Source organism: Pagrus pagrus (assembly GCF_965226575.1).
Source record: "Pagrus pagrus genome assembly, chromosome: 3".
NCBI classification, from domain to species: domain Eukaryota; kingdom Metazoa; phylum Chordata; class Actinopteri; order Spariformes; family Sparidae; genus Pagrus; species Pagrus pagrus.
Window position 1 is genome coordinate 11,989,046 of NC_140187.1, and position 13,073 is coordinate 12,002,118.

The window sequence follows — 13,073 nt, forward strand, 5'->3', positions numbered from 1 at the left end:
ATCAATGCGACACACCATAGTTTATTCTTAGATAATCGTCGTCTTGCTGCTGTAAATAGTCACTACGCACTAAATCTGTAACTCAAACTACTCCCCAAATGCAATATTTACTCCTGTTTGCTGAAAACTACAGCACCCAGCTGTTTTAGTAAATTACTTCTTTTTTTAAAAAAGATATCACAACAGTTTTCATGGTCTGTTCTTTAAAGATTTCTGTCCTCTGAAGGAGAGGGTGGGCTTGTGACTAGGAGCCACAAACCAGGGAAGGAAGTAAAAAAAAAAAAATCTGTTGAGGTGTATCCATTACAGCTTCCTAACTACCTACTATCAGTACGCACTCGTTAACACAAACACACAGTGTAGGTAGCGCAGCATTCATTGGTCACCTCATGATACCATGACATCCAGCCCTTGCATTAACCACATGGAAACAACACCCAAACACCAAACAGTGTGAGAGCTGCATATAAATATAAATATATATATATATCTATGTATCTATGTGTGAACTAGAGAGTCACAGAGAGAAAAAGGAAGCATGTCTTCGTGTCCACCTGCACCTCGTGAGAGCCCTTAGAAATATGATGTTTAAATGAAAATGAAGTGTATGTGTATGAGAACAGAGACTTACTACTGTGCACAGTCGATGAGTTGATATTCGTTGGACCTTTCCCAGCAGGCCCGCACACCCTCGTCCTGCCAGAGGATCCTTGCATGGTCGTAAAACTCCTGGAAAGAGAAAGAGGCATCTGGATCAACATCATGCCACAACTAGAAACAACTGCAAGTCAGGCTCTCATTTTACAGCGAGGACCCCTGAAACAATGATATGACATCACAAATTTAGGCTACGAATGTTTCGACACCGTTTGCATCTTCATCAGAGTCTCATACTAGATTTCCCTACCCTGAGAACATCAACTCCTTTTGAAGCGGGTGAAGCACGCTAAACTTCCTCCTGCATTTATTACACCCGAAAGTGTATGACCTTATTTATATCTTTGGGTTTTCCTGAGAAGATAACAAACCAATAAAGGGGTTGAAAGTTAGCTTAGCAATTTAAACTGGTGGTTGTGCAGTTTTTCAGTGCATCACTATCAAGCATTCTGAATCCATCTTTTCAGTGTCCTGAGCCTCCAAGATTACAGATGCAGACATAGCGAAAATGCTACTGGGCAGAAAGTCACAGAAATTGTTTGCGAAAAAATGCAGATTGCTTATTTACACGACGTTCGCAAATGAGCAGCTTGCTGGACGAGTCAAATCTTCCAGTGGGTTCAATCAATTAGTTGTGCAACAAAAGCGTACTTTGCAGCTATTTTGAGCGAAAATTCTTCTGAGGATTTCATGCTTTTATTTGTCCTGCATGACATTAAAATGTATTTAAAGCCTTGAGTTGTCCTCTATTTTCTGACATTTTATCAAATCACGCAATTAGAGGGTTCACAATCCTCCAAATGCGTGATTCAATTTGACTTTAACTTTTAGGTGACGATTAAATTTGATTTTCGATGAATTGTTTTTGGCTTTTTTTTCCAGCCCTGACAGCTATGCTATTGTTAGACTATTGGATCTGGACTTGTAAAGATCAACAGATCACAGGTTTTGTGCCCTGAAAACTGTCATTTACGTTTCAAATTCTTCTTTAAAAAGATACTGGTATTTTAGAGCAACAGTGTGACTTAATCCTGGTGGCTTTTTGCAGGTAACGGTTAGTCAAGTTCAAATATCATTCACAAAAAATAAAGACTCCAGAGTTAAAGAGTTTGTTGCAAAGTTTTTGCAAGTTTGGGAAATAGAAAAGCTATTTTTGATTTTGAATTGAAATCATGACACCACGAGAAGGGACTCAAAAGAAGAGAGGAGAAATCCTGTAGTTGTTCATGATCATTCAAATGCAGCACACAACAAATGACCGACTCCTGACATTGGTGAACGTTAACATTAGAAAAGGTTTTGGGGCTGGCTGGAGCCTATTTCTCGTCTTGGTGGGTGAAATAAGTTTGAGGGCAGATGGGGGGAGGCGGCGATACTCCCTCGTTTAGTTTGTGGTTTAAGACCAGCTCGGAGAGGAGCAGCAGATGAGCGGGCCCTGACGGAGGCAGGAAACAGGGCGGTTCACTGAGTTCATGAAGAAATGGAGAGCTTTGTACTGACACAAGGCTTGGCTGTCACTACACAGGGGCCTATCTCCTCACTACGATCTTCAGCCGGTCACATACAATGTGGTCAAGCACAAATAAGCCATTATGAGCTGTAGAGTTAGACTGTATACCCTTAGAAGTACTTAATTTAACTGAGAGTGAGCAGGTTTTGCAGTGACGACGATGTTACTGACGGATTTACGCAAGTTTGCAAAAGCAGATGGGATGACCGAGGTGGTAACAAGGCGACACTTAAGGTCTGTTTCAAACTAGCAGTTTTGCTGATTATCAGTGTTACTGTTAAGTACCTTCATTTATCATTTCTTCCCTGTTTCTCAAACAAGTCAGAAGGCTCCCAAGAGTGATTAAAGAGGGGCTAGGGCGTTGTCATTGAGTTAGCCAAATAGCAAAAAAGTTTGTGGTTTTTTTATTGTCCTTTGCTATTATTTACTCTTTTGAGTTAAAACTGGGATCCCTCAAAGAGAAGTAATCAGAAAAAGTTTCCTGGGTAACTGACAAACCCAGAAAAAACCTTGAAGTAGTGAAAAGTGCCAAAGCTGACCTGTTTCAACTGCATCTTTGCCTGAAAAATGGTCTAAAACCCTGAAAAGTATTCAGGTTAAAATTCCAAAGAAAAAAAATCAACACAACTGAGAAGGTGGGTGTGATGACAGTTCACCATTTTTGCTAAACAATTAAATCATCCCAAATACTTGCTGATATACATTTCTATCAATCAACGAATCAAGTAATTGGATCATCTGATTTGGCGCGATTTAGAGCTGACATGTTTTTCTAATCATCAATTAATTCACTGGCATTTTTCTTTTTCACCAAACTTTTGCTGGTTCCTTCCTCTTAAAAGTATTTAATATCTTTTGGTTTCTGGCAATTTGAAGACATCAGCTTGGGCTCTAAGTGCTACCATTTTATTTATTTTTTAACTAAACGATTGATAGATTGATAAAAGATTAATCATTTCAGCTTAATAGATGGTGAAAACGTTTGTAAGTGGCAGCTCTCCTTATATCTAACAGTAACTTTGTGAAATAAGAACGACGTTGCTGTATAGCCGTGCTGCAGTATGTGATTTACTGTGAATTCACCCTGTATATCCTGGTGTTGTGTTCCTGCATACGCACAACATTCAAGTCTTTAAAATCTATGCTACAGCATGAAGTGGATTCAGAGAGTCTCTCTGTGTGTACAACATCCACTTTGTGTTTGTCCGTCGGGAAGAAGGATACCTCCTTTGTTGCTCTTAATGAGATTCCTCCCTTTTGTTTCCTGTTGGAGTTTTTTTTCTTTTTCAAATTGAGGATTTTTGAGAACAGAAGGTGTTGTCTGTTGTAGGAGTTGCAAAACCCTGCAAGGCGAATTTTGTGATTTTGAGGTATTTACAGTAAATAAAACTGACTTGACTAACTTGAGAACAATGATGTGTGTCACTGTTCTGTACTACAAAGGTGGGTCAGGGCAGGTGGGCTTGGCAGTAATCAGTCTGCGAGGAATTAAAGTCGTGAGTAAACAACCTCTGGAGCAATTTTTCATCTTGCATAAAGGCGTGGTCCATTTTATAAGTAGCATTGTAGGAGAATGGAGATCCAAACTGCGAGGATTATTGATTAGAAACCAAGATCGAAAAGGAAATCGAGACAAAGATATGAAGATTCAATCCTGGCCTTGTGCTTATTTTCTCTCTCTCTCTCTCTCTCACTTCCTCCTCTGCTAAGGGCAGAGTCAACCAGTCCGACTGGTTTCCAGTAGGCCCTAAGGCCAGGCGAGGGGGAGCGGGCTGAGGAGAAGAGGGAGGCGGTGGAGGAGCTGGAGGAGAGGCTGAGCCTATCAGATAGTTTTCTACTGTAATCTCTTTCCTGAATAACTACCCAATCACTTCCACAGGCAGCAAACAAAGCTTTTCTGTTTCTGGGAGCTGCTACTTTGATTAAACATCGCTTTAGGTAACCAGTGCTGAAATCTCTATTTAAAATGACGGTGGAGCTCCGACGAGTCCCCACGTTTATGCTCCAACCCGCTGCACCCGACATGATAGCAACCAAACTCAAATCAAAGTCCGAGCGCCGTTCTCTCCCTCCGTTGAGAGGCCCTGCAGGTCTACCAGTGGAAGTCTGGTCCAGCCTGAGGGAAGGGTCGGCTTGAGACAGGCCCGCATAATAAACTTGCCATGAAGTAACAGAAACAATATCAGGAGACTTCCTTTTGCTTACACACAAATACACACACTCTTAACTGGAAACTCAGCTGTTGTGTACAAATCTACACTGTGGAAACGGCCGGTTTAAACACTGACGCTATCGCGCTGGAAAAACACCAGGGAAGACACAGCGTTCTTCTTCCTCTATATGTAACCTTTCCCTTATTAAACATTTAAAATGCTATTCAACACATTGCAGAATATGTCACAGACTTTATAATTTCTCAGCTTTGACTAGTCATTTTTCAGTTTGACAACATCACATCTGTCCTCTAAATATTTGTTTCTACTCCTTGATTAAAGCGACGTATCACTCCTTAAATTGTAAAACGTTGAAAATCTGCAAACGCAGTTTTTTGGGCCACTATATGTTGCATGATTTCATAAAAAAATTCCCAGTAAATCAAAGGAAATTTCTTTGAAAACTAGAACCGACAAAAATGTATGTCAAATTAACAGATTTGTGATTTGTGTGCGTGTTTGCATAGTGTGAGTTTGTAGGCCTGATGATCACGGATACAGTATGTGGGCTTTGAGAGATTAAAAATATCATGATCGCATTTTGACTGAGCAGTAAATCAAATGCATGGGTTTTTATTGATACACTGAAAATTACAATGTTATTCTTTTGAAAAATAGAGCTACAACTATGGACTTTGCCAACTATTTCCTCAATAAATTGTTTTTTAAAGTGTCTGAAAAAAGTGACAAATGTATGTCGGATTTTCCATGAAGTATTTAAATGTCTTGTTTTTGTTTGACCAGCAGTCCAAAACCCAATAATTTTAAATTAACAATGAAAGGCAAATCATCACACAGCATTTTTAGCATTAATCAGTTATCAAAATCTTCACAGATTATTTTTTCCTGTCAAGAAACTAGAAGATTATTTAAATAATCATTTCAGCTCAATCGAAAAGTGACTCACCTCAACTAATTTTTAACTGTAACAATGTTCAGTTACGGTTTTATCTTATAACTATAACTATGATTATAATTGTATGACATATTCACCTGAGGAAAAAGAGAGCCGTACAGAAGTAAACCCTTCCTTCTGTTTCATAAACATACATTAAGAAAACAAAGCCCTTTTTTTTGTCCGTTCCCTTCTCACTAGAGTAAACTGGACCTCTCTGGTTAGTGAGTCACATGCAGGACCGTGACCTGCAGCGGCTCTCTCCCAGGCCGCCGGGAGCAGACTGCAGCTCCAGGGGGAAACCCTCTGAGCCTGTGTGTTTCTGGAGGACAGGTCCCTCCAGACACATTTAGGGTTATTACAGACAATCAGTGTTAATAGGCGCTGTGGATCTCTCAGGTGAGAGGCTCATTCAATTGACAGCCTCCCAAGCGGAAGCACACCTGCTAATTACTGAATCACTGCGCAAACACACCCGGCTGCCCTGTGAGGTATCTAACACACCTACAGCACACCTTGCCACCAGAGAAGAAGGATTCAGCAGGCGAGATCCGACACTCTACGACATTTGAGAGCAATTGTAACAAGACTTTGAGAACAATTTCAAACACAGCTAAAATTTCATTATCGCTTAACATCTTGCTCAAGTCTTCACTTAAAAAAAACTGAATTAAGTTTAGGGCTGCAACTAATTAACCATTAGTTTCATTATTAATTAATCTACAGATTATTTTCATGATTAATCGTATGTAAATATTCACATTAAAGAAGTTGGAGCACCAATTTTTATTATTTTATTACTGAAAAAATGTAATTGTTGCCAAAAATGTTTCCATCGACAATCAAATAAATCAACTAACTCGTTTAACTTTTTTTTTGGCTCTAATCAAGTTATATAAAACCTGGGTACCCAACATTGGCCTCTACATCACTCAGATTAGCTCCTGACTTTGTCATCCAAACATTTGCTTTCCAGATTTTGTTGAACAATGGTGCACAAATTGTAAGACAGCATATAAACTATATGAACTGCTGCCTCTGGTAATAAGATGCAGCACTTCACAGACCTCCCGATGACTTTAGGCTTTAGAGGTCGTCAGTACAAACTGGGGCTTGCAGTTGAAAGAAGGAAACAAAACATTGTAGAAGTCAGAGAGTCAAGAGTTCAACTTACCGAAGGAAACTCAAAATCCTTCTGGTTTGCTTGGTTCATGACGTACTCGATTCGGCATCGGTTTGCAGGAGTGGCTAACTGGCATGGCGGTGTGAGTGTATTCATGGCTGCCACAACCGTCTGGATGGAAAGAACAGAAGAAGAAAACTTAATAAAATAATGAATTAAAAAAAAAAACGTCAACACTTACAGAACAACAGAGTTAATAGTCAACTTTATTTAGTTTACGTTTGCTTAACGCTCCTACATCTACACGACAAAGGGAGCTTCATTTCACTGAGCTAGACTCTTATTTTGAAGGAAAACTATTGCCTGACGTTCATTAGACAATATTTTAAAAGCATCAGAAAATTGTTGTCAGTCTTAAAACAACAGTGTTTCCTCTACATTCATCCAGGAGTGGTGGACTTTCACATTAAGAAAAACTACCGCCACAGCTAGATAAAAGGGGAAATTGAACGTTATAATCTCGATAACAAAACAAAACAAAAACACCAACGGGCATAAGGCCTAGTGCAGAGCAGTAGCCCTTTAATCATGATCAATTTAACCCCAGAACCAAAACTAAAACCAACAGGGATAGACGTGGAACAAAAACAGAAAATTAACCGCCGCCACCACCGCTACAAAACAATTACAGAGGAAACACTGAAACAAAGTTCCTTTATTGCCTCAGTGGGTCAGGAATAATTCTCAAACGCTCAAATATTTTATCGAAAATCACATAATTTCTATCACACACACAAAGATTTTCAGAGGCAAACAGACTACACTGTGATGCTAACACTTTTCTCATCAAGTCCTCAAATCTGTCCGTCAAATCTCTCATAGTTGCTGCCTATACGGTGGTTAAAGTGCTACAAGCTGTTTAAGAAACCCAAGCTTCACACTGTACCATGCAAAATGGGTCAAAAGATCAGTTTCTTACCTCTATAGCTTCTTTAATGTTGTTTTTAATATCGTGAATTTTCTGCTTTTTCTCCCTGTGAAGAACAAAGAAGGGTTAATGTTATTTATTTGTTAACACCGCAGCATAAATTCAGAGAATTAAGCATTATTAACCCGAGTCATCAAGGTAAACATTGAATGCAGTCCATCACTTCTCTTAAATGCTTATGATAAAAACCCTGATTGTTCCAAGACATGTTCTGTTTCTTCAGCGTGGAGGAGGTTAAATAACACTAGACATCAGTATTACAGCTGCTTCAGATGCACAGATACCTTCATTTTGCTGACCAAGTGCACCTCCTGAATTTTGTGTACGTGCTGATACAATATGAGAACAGCAGTATGTGTCTTAATTTTGACAATGACATTCATCAAACAGAAAACTGCAGAGTGGAGGTTGCGGAGGACGGACTGTTAATGCACATTTTAAGGTGTATTGCATCCAATTTCAACTACAACCTACCACGAGCACAAAGAAGAATCCAAAGTATTAGCAAACACAATGATATGTTCCAGATTGTGTCCTTTTTTTGTTGTAAAGACAAACAGGATTTCAGCATCACCACTTAGTTTATGCAATCTGTGGGCTTCGCTGATACCAGTAGTAAAGGCCTAACGTCACACAGGTCTTTCAGACACCAGGGCTGCCAGGGTTAGGTGTTGAATTCTTTCAAAAGTTTGACAATCGAAAGGCAGATTTGATACTGAAATTCCCGAAATGAAACGACCTTAGAGCCGCTTACACAATCGGGTACCTGCATGGTGTGATTTCTCCTGAATGACCCAAGGTAAAAGTATCTGAGTATATCAGAGCAAGACTCAGCATAGCACGTGTGTTACGTCTGAGTGCAGTGTGCAGCATGTCGACACTACAGCAGCAGCGGGTCCCATCAAGACCACCGAATCAAGCCTGTAATACTCATGTGGAGCAGAAGGATTTCAAATTACTAGCATTGATGAAAATGTTTTGGAAGACAATTATTTCTTATGGATGATTATTGTTTCCATAATTTAATAAACAAGCTGTTCTCAGAGGAAAATAAGGTCCCAACAACACTGTTTGAAGCTAGAAAGGTGGCAGGGTCCGCCAAATATAAACAAAGTAAAACAGTATGAAATTGTGTTAAGGTCAGTTTGTTCATTCAGTTTATTGTTTATTTAGTTTGTTTAAGCATAAAAATCAGTCATCGAAGATCTTTCTCTTCAAATTAAAATTTCTTCCCAAAAACTACATAGTGCACCTTTAAAAAAAATCTGCTGTTGTGCTTATTGATGGCTGTCTGCCCAGCTGGAAAAACAATCGCACCAATCAAACCTTTGCAGGTTGGTTTAAAATATTCAAAGTTAGCTCCAAAACTCTAGGGGGCAGCATAACGACTTAATGCTGCAAGGTATACTAGCTACTTTGCTGTAGCTATCATTTGTCGTCACACCTAGCTGCTGTTACCACGTAGCTCAGTTAGATGTAAAGCTAAATGTCCCCATTGGCTGACGGGAGTGTGTCAGCATCTCAATCTTGGATGACGGGAGAGTCACTGCGCCAGCCTCCCAGTGAACACGGCTGGACACCAGACTGGGACTGAACAAAGCCTCTGAGACCACCAGTTTTAAGACAGGGGATGCAGTAAGGAGGTGATTTACAGTGGGCAAAAACGGCGTGTGGAGCTGGAATATTTTCACAACCAAACCGGTGATGATTGTGGTAGACAAACCAAGACTGTTTTGGGGAGTTTTATTTAGTTTGCATATTTAGATATCTAAATATATATCTCGATTTCTCATTATCTCCTTTATCAGTGCTGACTCTGCTGTGAAAAGTTCTCATACTCAGTGATCTCATTTAGATCCCACTTTAAAAATTAAGATTTACCGAACAAAAAAGCTAAGAAACATCATCAGTTTTGATTATTTACTTAAAGGAAGGAGATGTTTTAACTTCGTAAGCGTGGCTTCAGAGAGCTTCCCTCAGCTCCTCGTTCCTTTATTTCACTCAGAGCTACCGCGGTACAACAGAGAGAGAGAGAGAGAGAGAGAGAGACTACATTCCTCACACCGGGACCTCCGACGAAAAACAAAACAAAAAAAGGACACCCACTTTGAAATGAACTACTATACCGGTCTCTTCTCACCTCAGCCACAATGCCCCTCTCACCCTCCTCTTATATCACTGTGTCACTCCCCATCAGCTCTTCCTGTCCCCATCCTCCCAGCACCTTGCACTGACTGGCACTGCCCTGCACCAAGAGGGGAAACGCAGCAAGGTGAAACCCTCCGGCCCAAAGAGAGCAACAAACCCCGGAGCTTAACACGACTGGGGAGTGACAGCAGACTGTGGATTTGTCATTACACCAGAGCGTCTGGGTCTGTGAGCAGCATCTGTTCGACATGACCCAAAAATAAGCACATGATGATGCTCCTGTACCCAAAACCCCTTTCTAGGAAACGGATGATTAAGAATAGAAAAATGTGACTTTTGTTTCCATTACATCAATTTGGGATCGAGTTTTAGGACATTCACAAGACAGGATAGCTTGAAAAACACCCAGGGCAATGTTTCCATGAAAACCTGAAACAGATAAAGCACTCTTCTTCTGTTACACAAACCTTGAGTATTTACTCCAAAACATTACATAAATCTGCCCAAAACATGTGACTTCATTATCTTCATTAGCCCATACTGGGTAGGGTTTTTTTTAAACAATGAGAAGCATGCCAATGGAAATGGGAAAAACAAATATTTGTATACCTGCCAGGTGATCAGTTTCAACTGATTAAGATCCTTCATGTCTGGAAACTCAGGCTAAGTTTTCCGTCTTATGATCAGTGCAATGATATGTCATGTTATAAAACAAAAGGGAAAATCAGGTTTTCCCTTCTTTCGGACAGTGGAAAGATGCGAATTTATATTACACTAAGCAAACTGCCCAAGAACACAAGAAGCCACATTTCAGAAAAAGAAGGTAATCATATTCTGCTTCGCTGTATCAACGAGACCGGGGCTGCAACTAACGATCATATTCGTTGTTGATTAATCTGCTGATTATTTTCTTGATTATTCGATTAGTTGGTGAAATAATTGTCGATCAGTGCTTCACAAAGTCCAAGATGAAGTCCTCGGATGTCTCGTTTTGTCCACAACCCAAAGATATTCAGAAACCAGAAACCAGGAAATAATTACATTTAAGAAGCTGGAATTTAAGAATTTAGATTTTTTTCCCTTAAAAAATGTGTCAAATCGATTATCAGAATAGATCCCGATTAAATTAACAGTTGATCATTAATCTATTAATGGCTCCATTAATAATAAAGAACTAGACTACAAGAACGTCTGAGGCTAGAAAATATTTCATTATTAGAAAATACAATTTCTATATGTTGCAGCTCACTACAAGCTACAAGAACAGTGGGATTTTGAGCACTTTTATTATGAGTAGTATTGGTTGTATGCACTTATTGTTATTATGAAAATGAAAGTAAAATACTGTTAAGGATTAGATTATTGTAATATTGTTGTTCACCTGCAGCTAACAATCATTTAATCCATTGTTAGCAGATTAATCTGCTGATTATTGTCTCGATTCATCGATGAATCGCTTCATCACGAAATGTTGGAAAACAGTGAATAAAAAGCTCATCACAGGTTCATGAAAAGTTTTGTCTGACGAAATGTCCCAAAACTGAAGAAATTGAATTAACTGTGATACCGACGGAATAAATGAGATACAAACACACTGAAAACAGGAAATCCGAGCATTTGAGGAGCTGTAACCTGAGAACATTGGATTAGCTTTGATTGAGAAATGTCAACAGAGGTAGTTTTTGGTTAAATTTCTGTCCATTGACTAATCAACTCCTTGTTTCACCTCTATTGTAATACGATTGAAATAAGCTGCGTCATTTTTGATAATTTTACACACTGTTGTCAACATAGTTCCTAATTAATCTTATTGTTGTAGTTGACTAAACCGGAGAGTGAATCCCTCTACCTTCTTGCCGTCATTCCTATCATTTGTATTTTGTGAATGCACCAACAGTCCTCCCCGAAACATCAACACATTATCAAGGTATTTGGTCAACAAATGTTGTATCTGATCCTGTCAGTATCACCTTTAAATCATCAGTTCTTCATCTATATACTGTGTGATCAAATGTGCTGAAGGTGTGTGCGATTAACAGAACAATACAGGAAAGAAACCGACACTTACTCTGCGTTGAAGCCATTAACGTGCAATATTCGCATCTGTTTGACTATCGTGCTTTTCCCGGATTCACCGGCCCCTGAAAGCAGAAAGAGAACAGAAAAATAAGTCAGACAATGTTGATTAAGAGTTGTACTCTAATCAAAATATCCAAATCCACCTGAAACTAGTGGATGATGGTTCGTCACTGGATACCTGATCCAGGATGACGATGACGTTCAAGAGCTACACACTCAGTTTTACCCATAAGTGATTTGAACTTCGGGGATTTGTTTCTCAACACCAAGGACACTGTCCACCATCACAAACCGTCCATGCGTCTGCACCTTCCATACTCGAGCTGAGCCGAGCTAGGTGGTGAAACTTCAAACCAGCCAATCAGAGGACCAGGTGAGGCTGAAATCATCTCAACTGCTCAAGTGCTGTTGTTTGAGTATAATTCTGAGTGAATGAAATTTACTTGAGTATTACCATATCATGCTATCTTATATACTTCTACTTCACTACATTTCAGAGGCAAATATGCACTTTTTAACCTCACTACGTTAACTTGACAGCTGTAGTTGTCTTGTTTGAGGTTCCCTGTCAGTCGTCAGCAGCTACGACAGCTCCACCTCAACCAGCTACGAGAGTGAAATGCTTACTGCTGCAGGTAATAGGACGCTGAACACAGGAATTTTACATGTAATCAAGTATTTTTACGCTGCTATATTGGTACTCTTACTAATAAAGGATCCGAGTCCTTCTTCCACCTCTGCTTCCAGATGTGAGGAGGGCTCCGAGCATCAGGAATGAGGTTGACGAGATCAGCTCAGGATACCGCATAAACGTTTGATTTCTTTTAGCAGTAGCAAAATGTCATCCAGGGCAGACGGAGGAAACCTGTCGGGCCCGGATAAATACTTTTAAGTATCGATAAAATGTCACTCCTCATAATTCTAAGAATAACGAGAAGAAATCCTACACGTGTCCATCACTGCAAACTGAAAACGAGGTAGAAAGAACACGTCCTCAACTGGAAACGAGGAGCTAGAGGCTACAGGCCTTGCCATTTAGGGCCTAAGTGTAAATGAACAAATCTAGGATCAAATTTCAGATTAGATTGAGCGGGACAGTCATTCAAGGGAAGCTAGTAATCCTAATAGTAATCCTAATTTGCTCACCGTACTCCAAGAGGCTTAGCAGGATACTAGCCCTGCTGGCCTTAAGGTTCAGGCTGTATCGTGACATGAAGGCCTACGTGATGAAGCCAGGAATCATTTTATCGAATTAAAAAAACAGTCAAGTTTGATTAGAGAATATACATTTCCAGGTTAGCTTGTGTGGACAGGGAATATGCAAAGGTTGAGCGAGCAGTCTGAAATATCCAACGACGAGTCTGTAGGCCTAAATAACTCAAGGTGAGGGTGCCCACACAACGAACACATCACAAATGATCCCGTGTGTGTCGTCCTGTACGTCTTCTCGTGTGGAGAAG

General features: G+C 39.8%; 1 protein-coding gene across 1 annotated transcript in view; it reads right to left on the reverse strand.

Moving 5' to 3' along the window:
• LOC311255419 (guanine nucleotide-binding protein G(s) subunit alpha-like) overlaps positions 1–13,073 on the reverse strand; it is a 33,437-nt gene that overhangs the window by 18,280 nt on the left and 2,084 nt on the right. Inside the window, exons 2-5 of the mRNA XM_084349882.1 lie at positions 11,603–11,675; positions 7,378–7,432; positions 6,450–6,569; positions 632–729 (exon numbers count right to left, since the gene is read on the reverse strand). Of these exons, the coding sequence (XP_084206008.1) occupies positions 632–729; positions 6,450–6,569; positions 7,378–7,432; positions 11,603–11,675 (346 nt within the window). The remainder of the gene's footprint in view (positions 1–631; positions 730–6,449; positions 6,570–7,377; positions 7,433–11,602; positions 11,676–13,073) is intronic.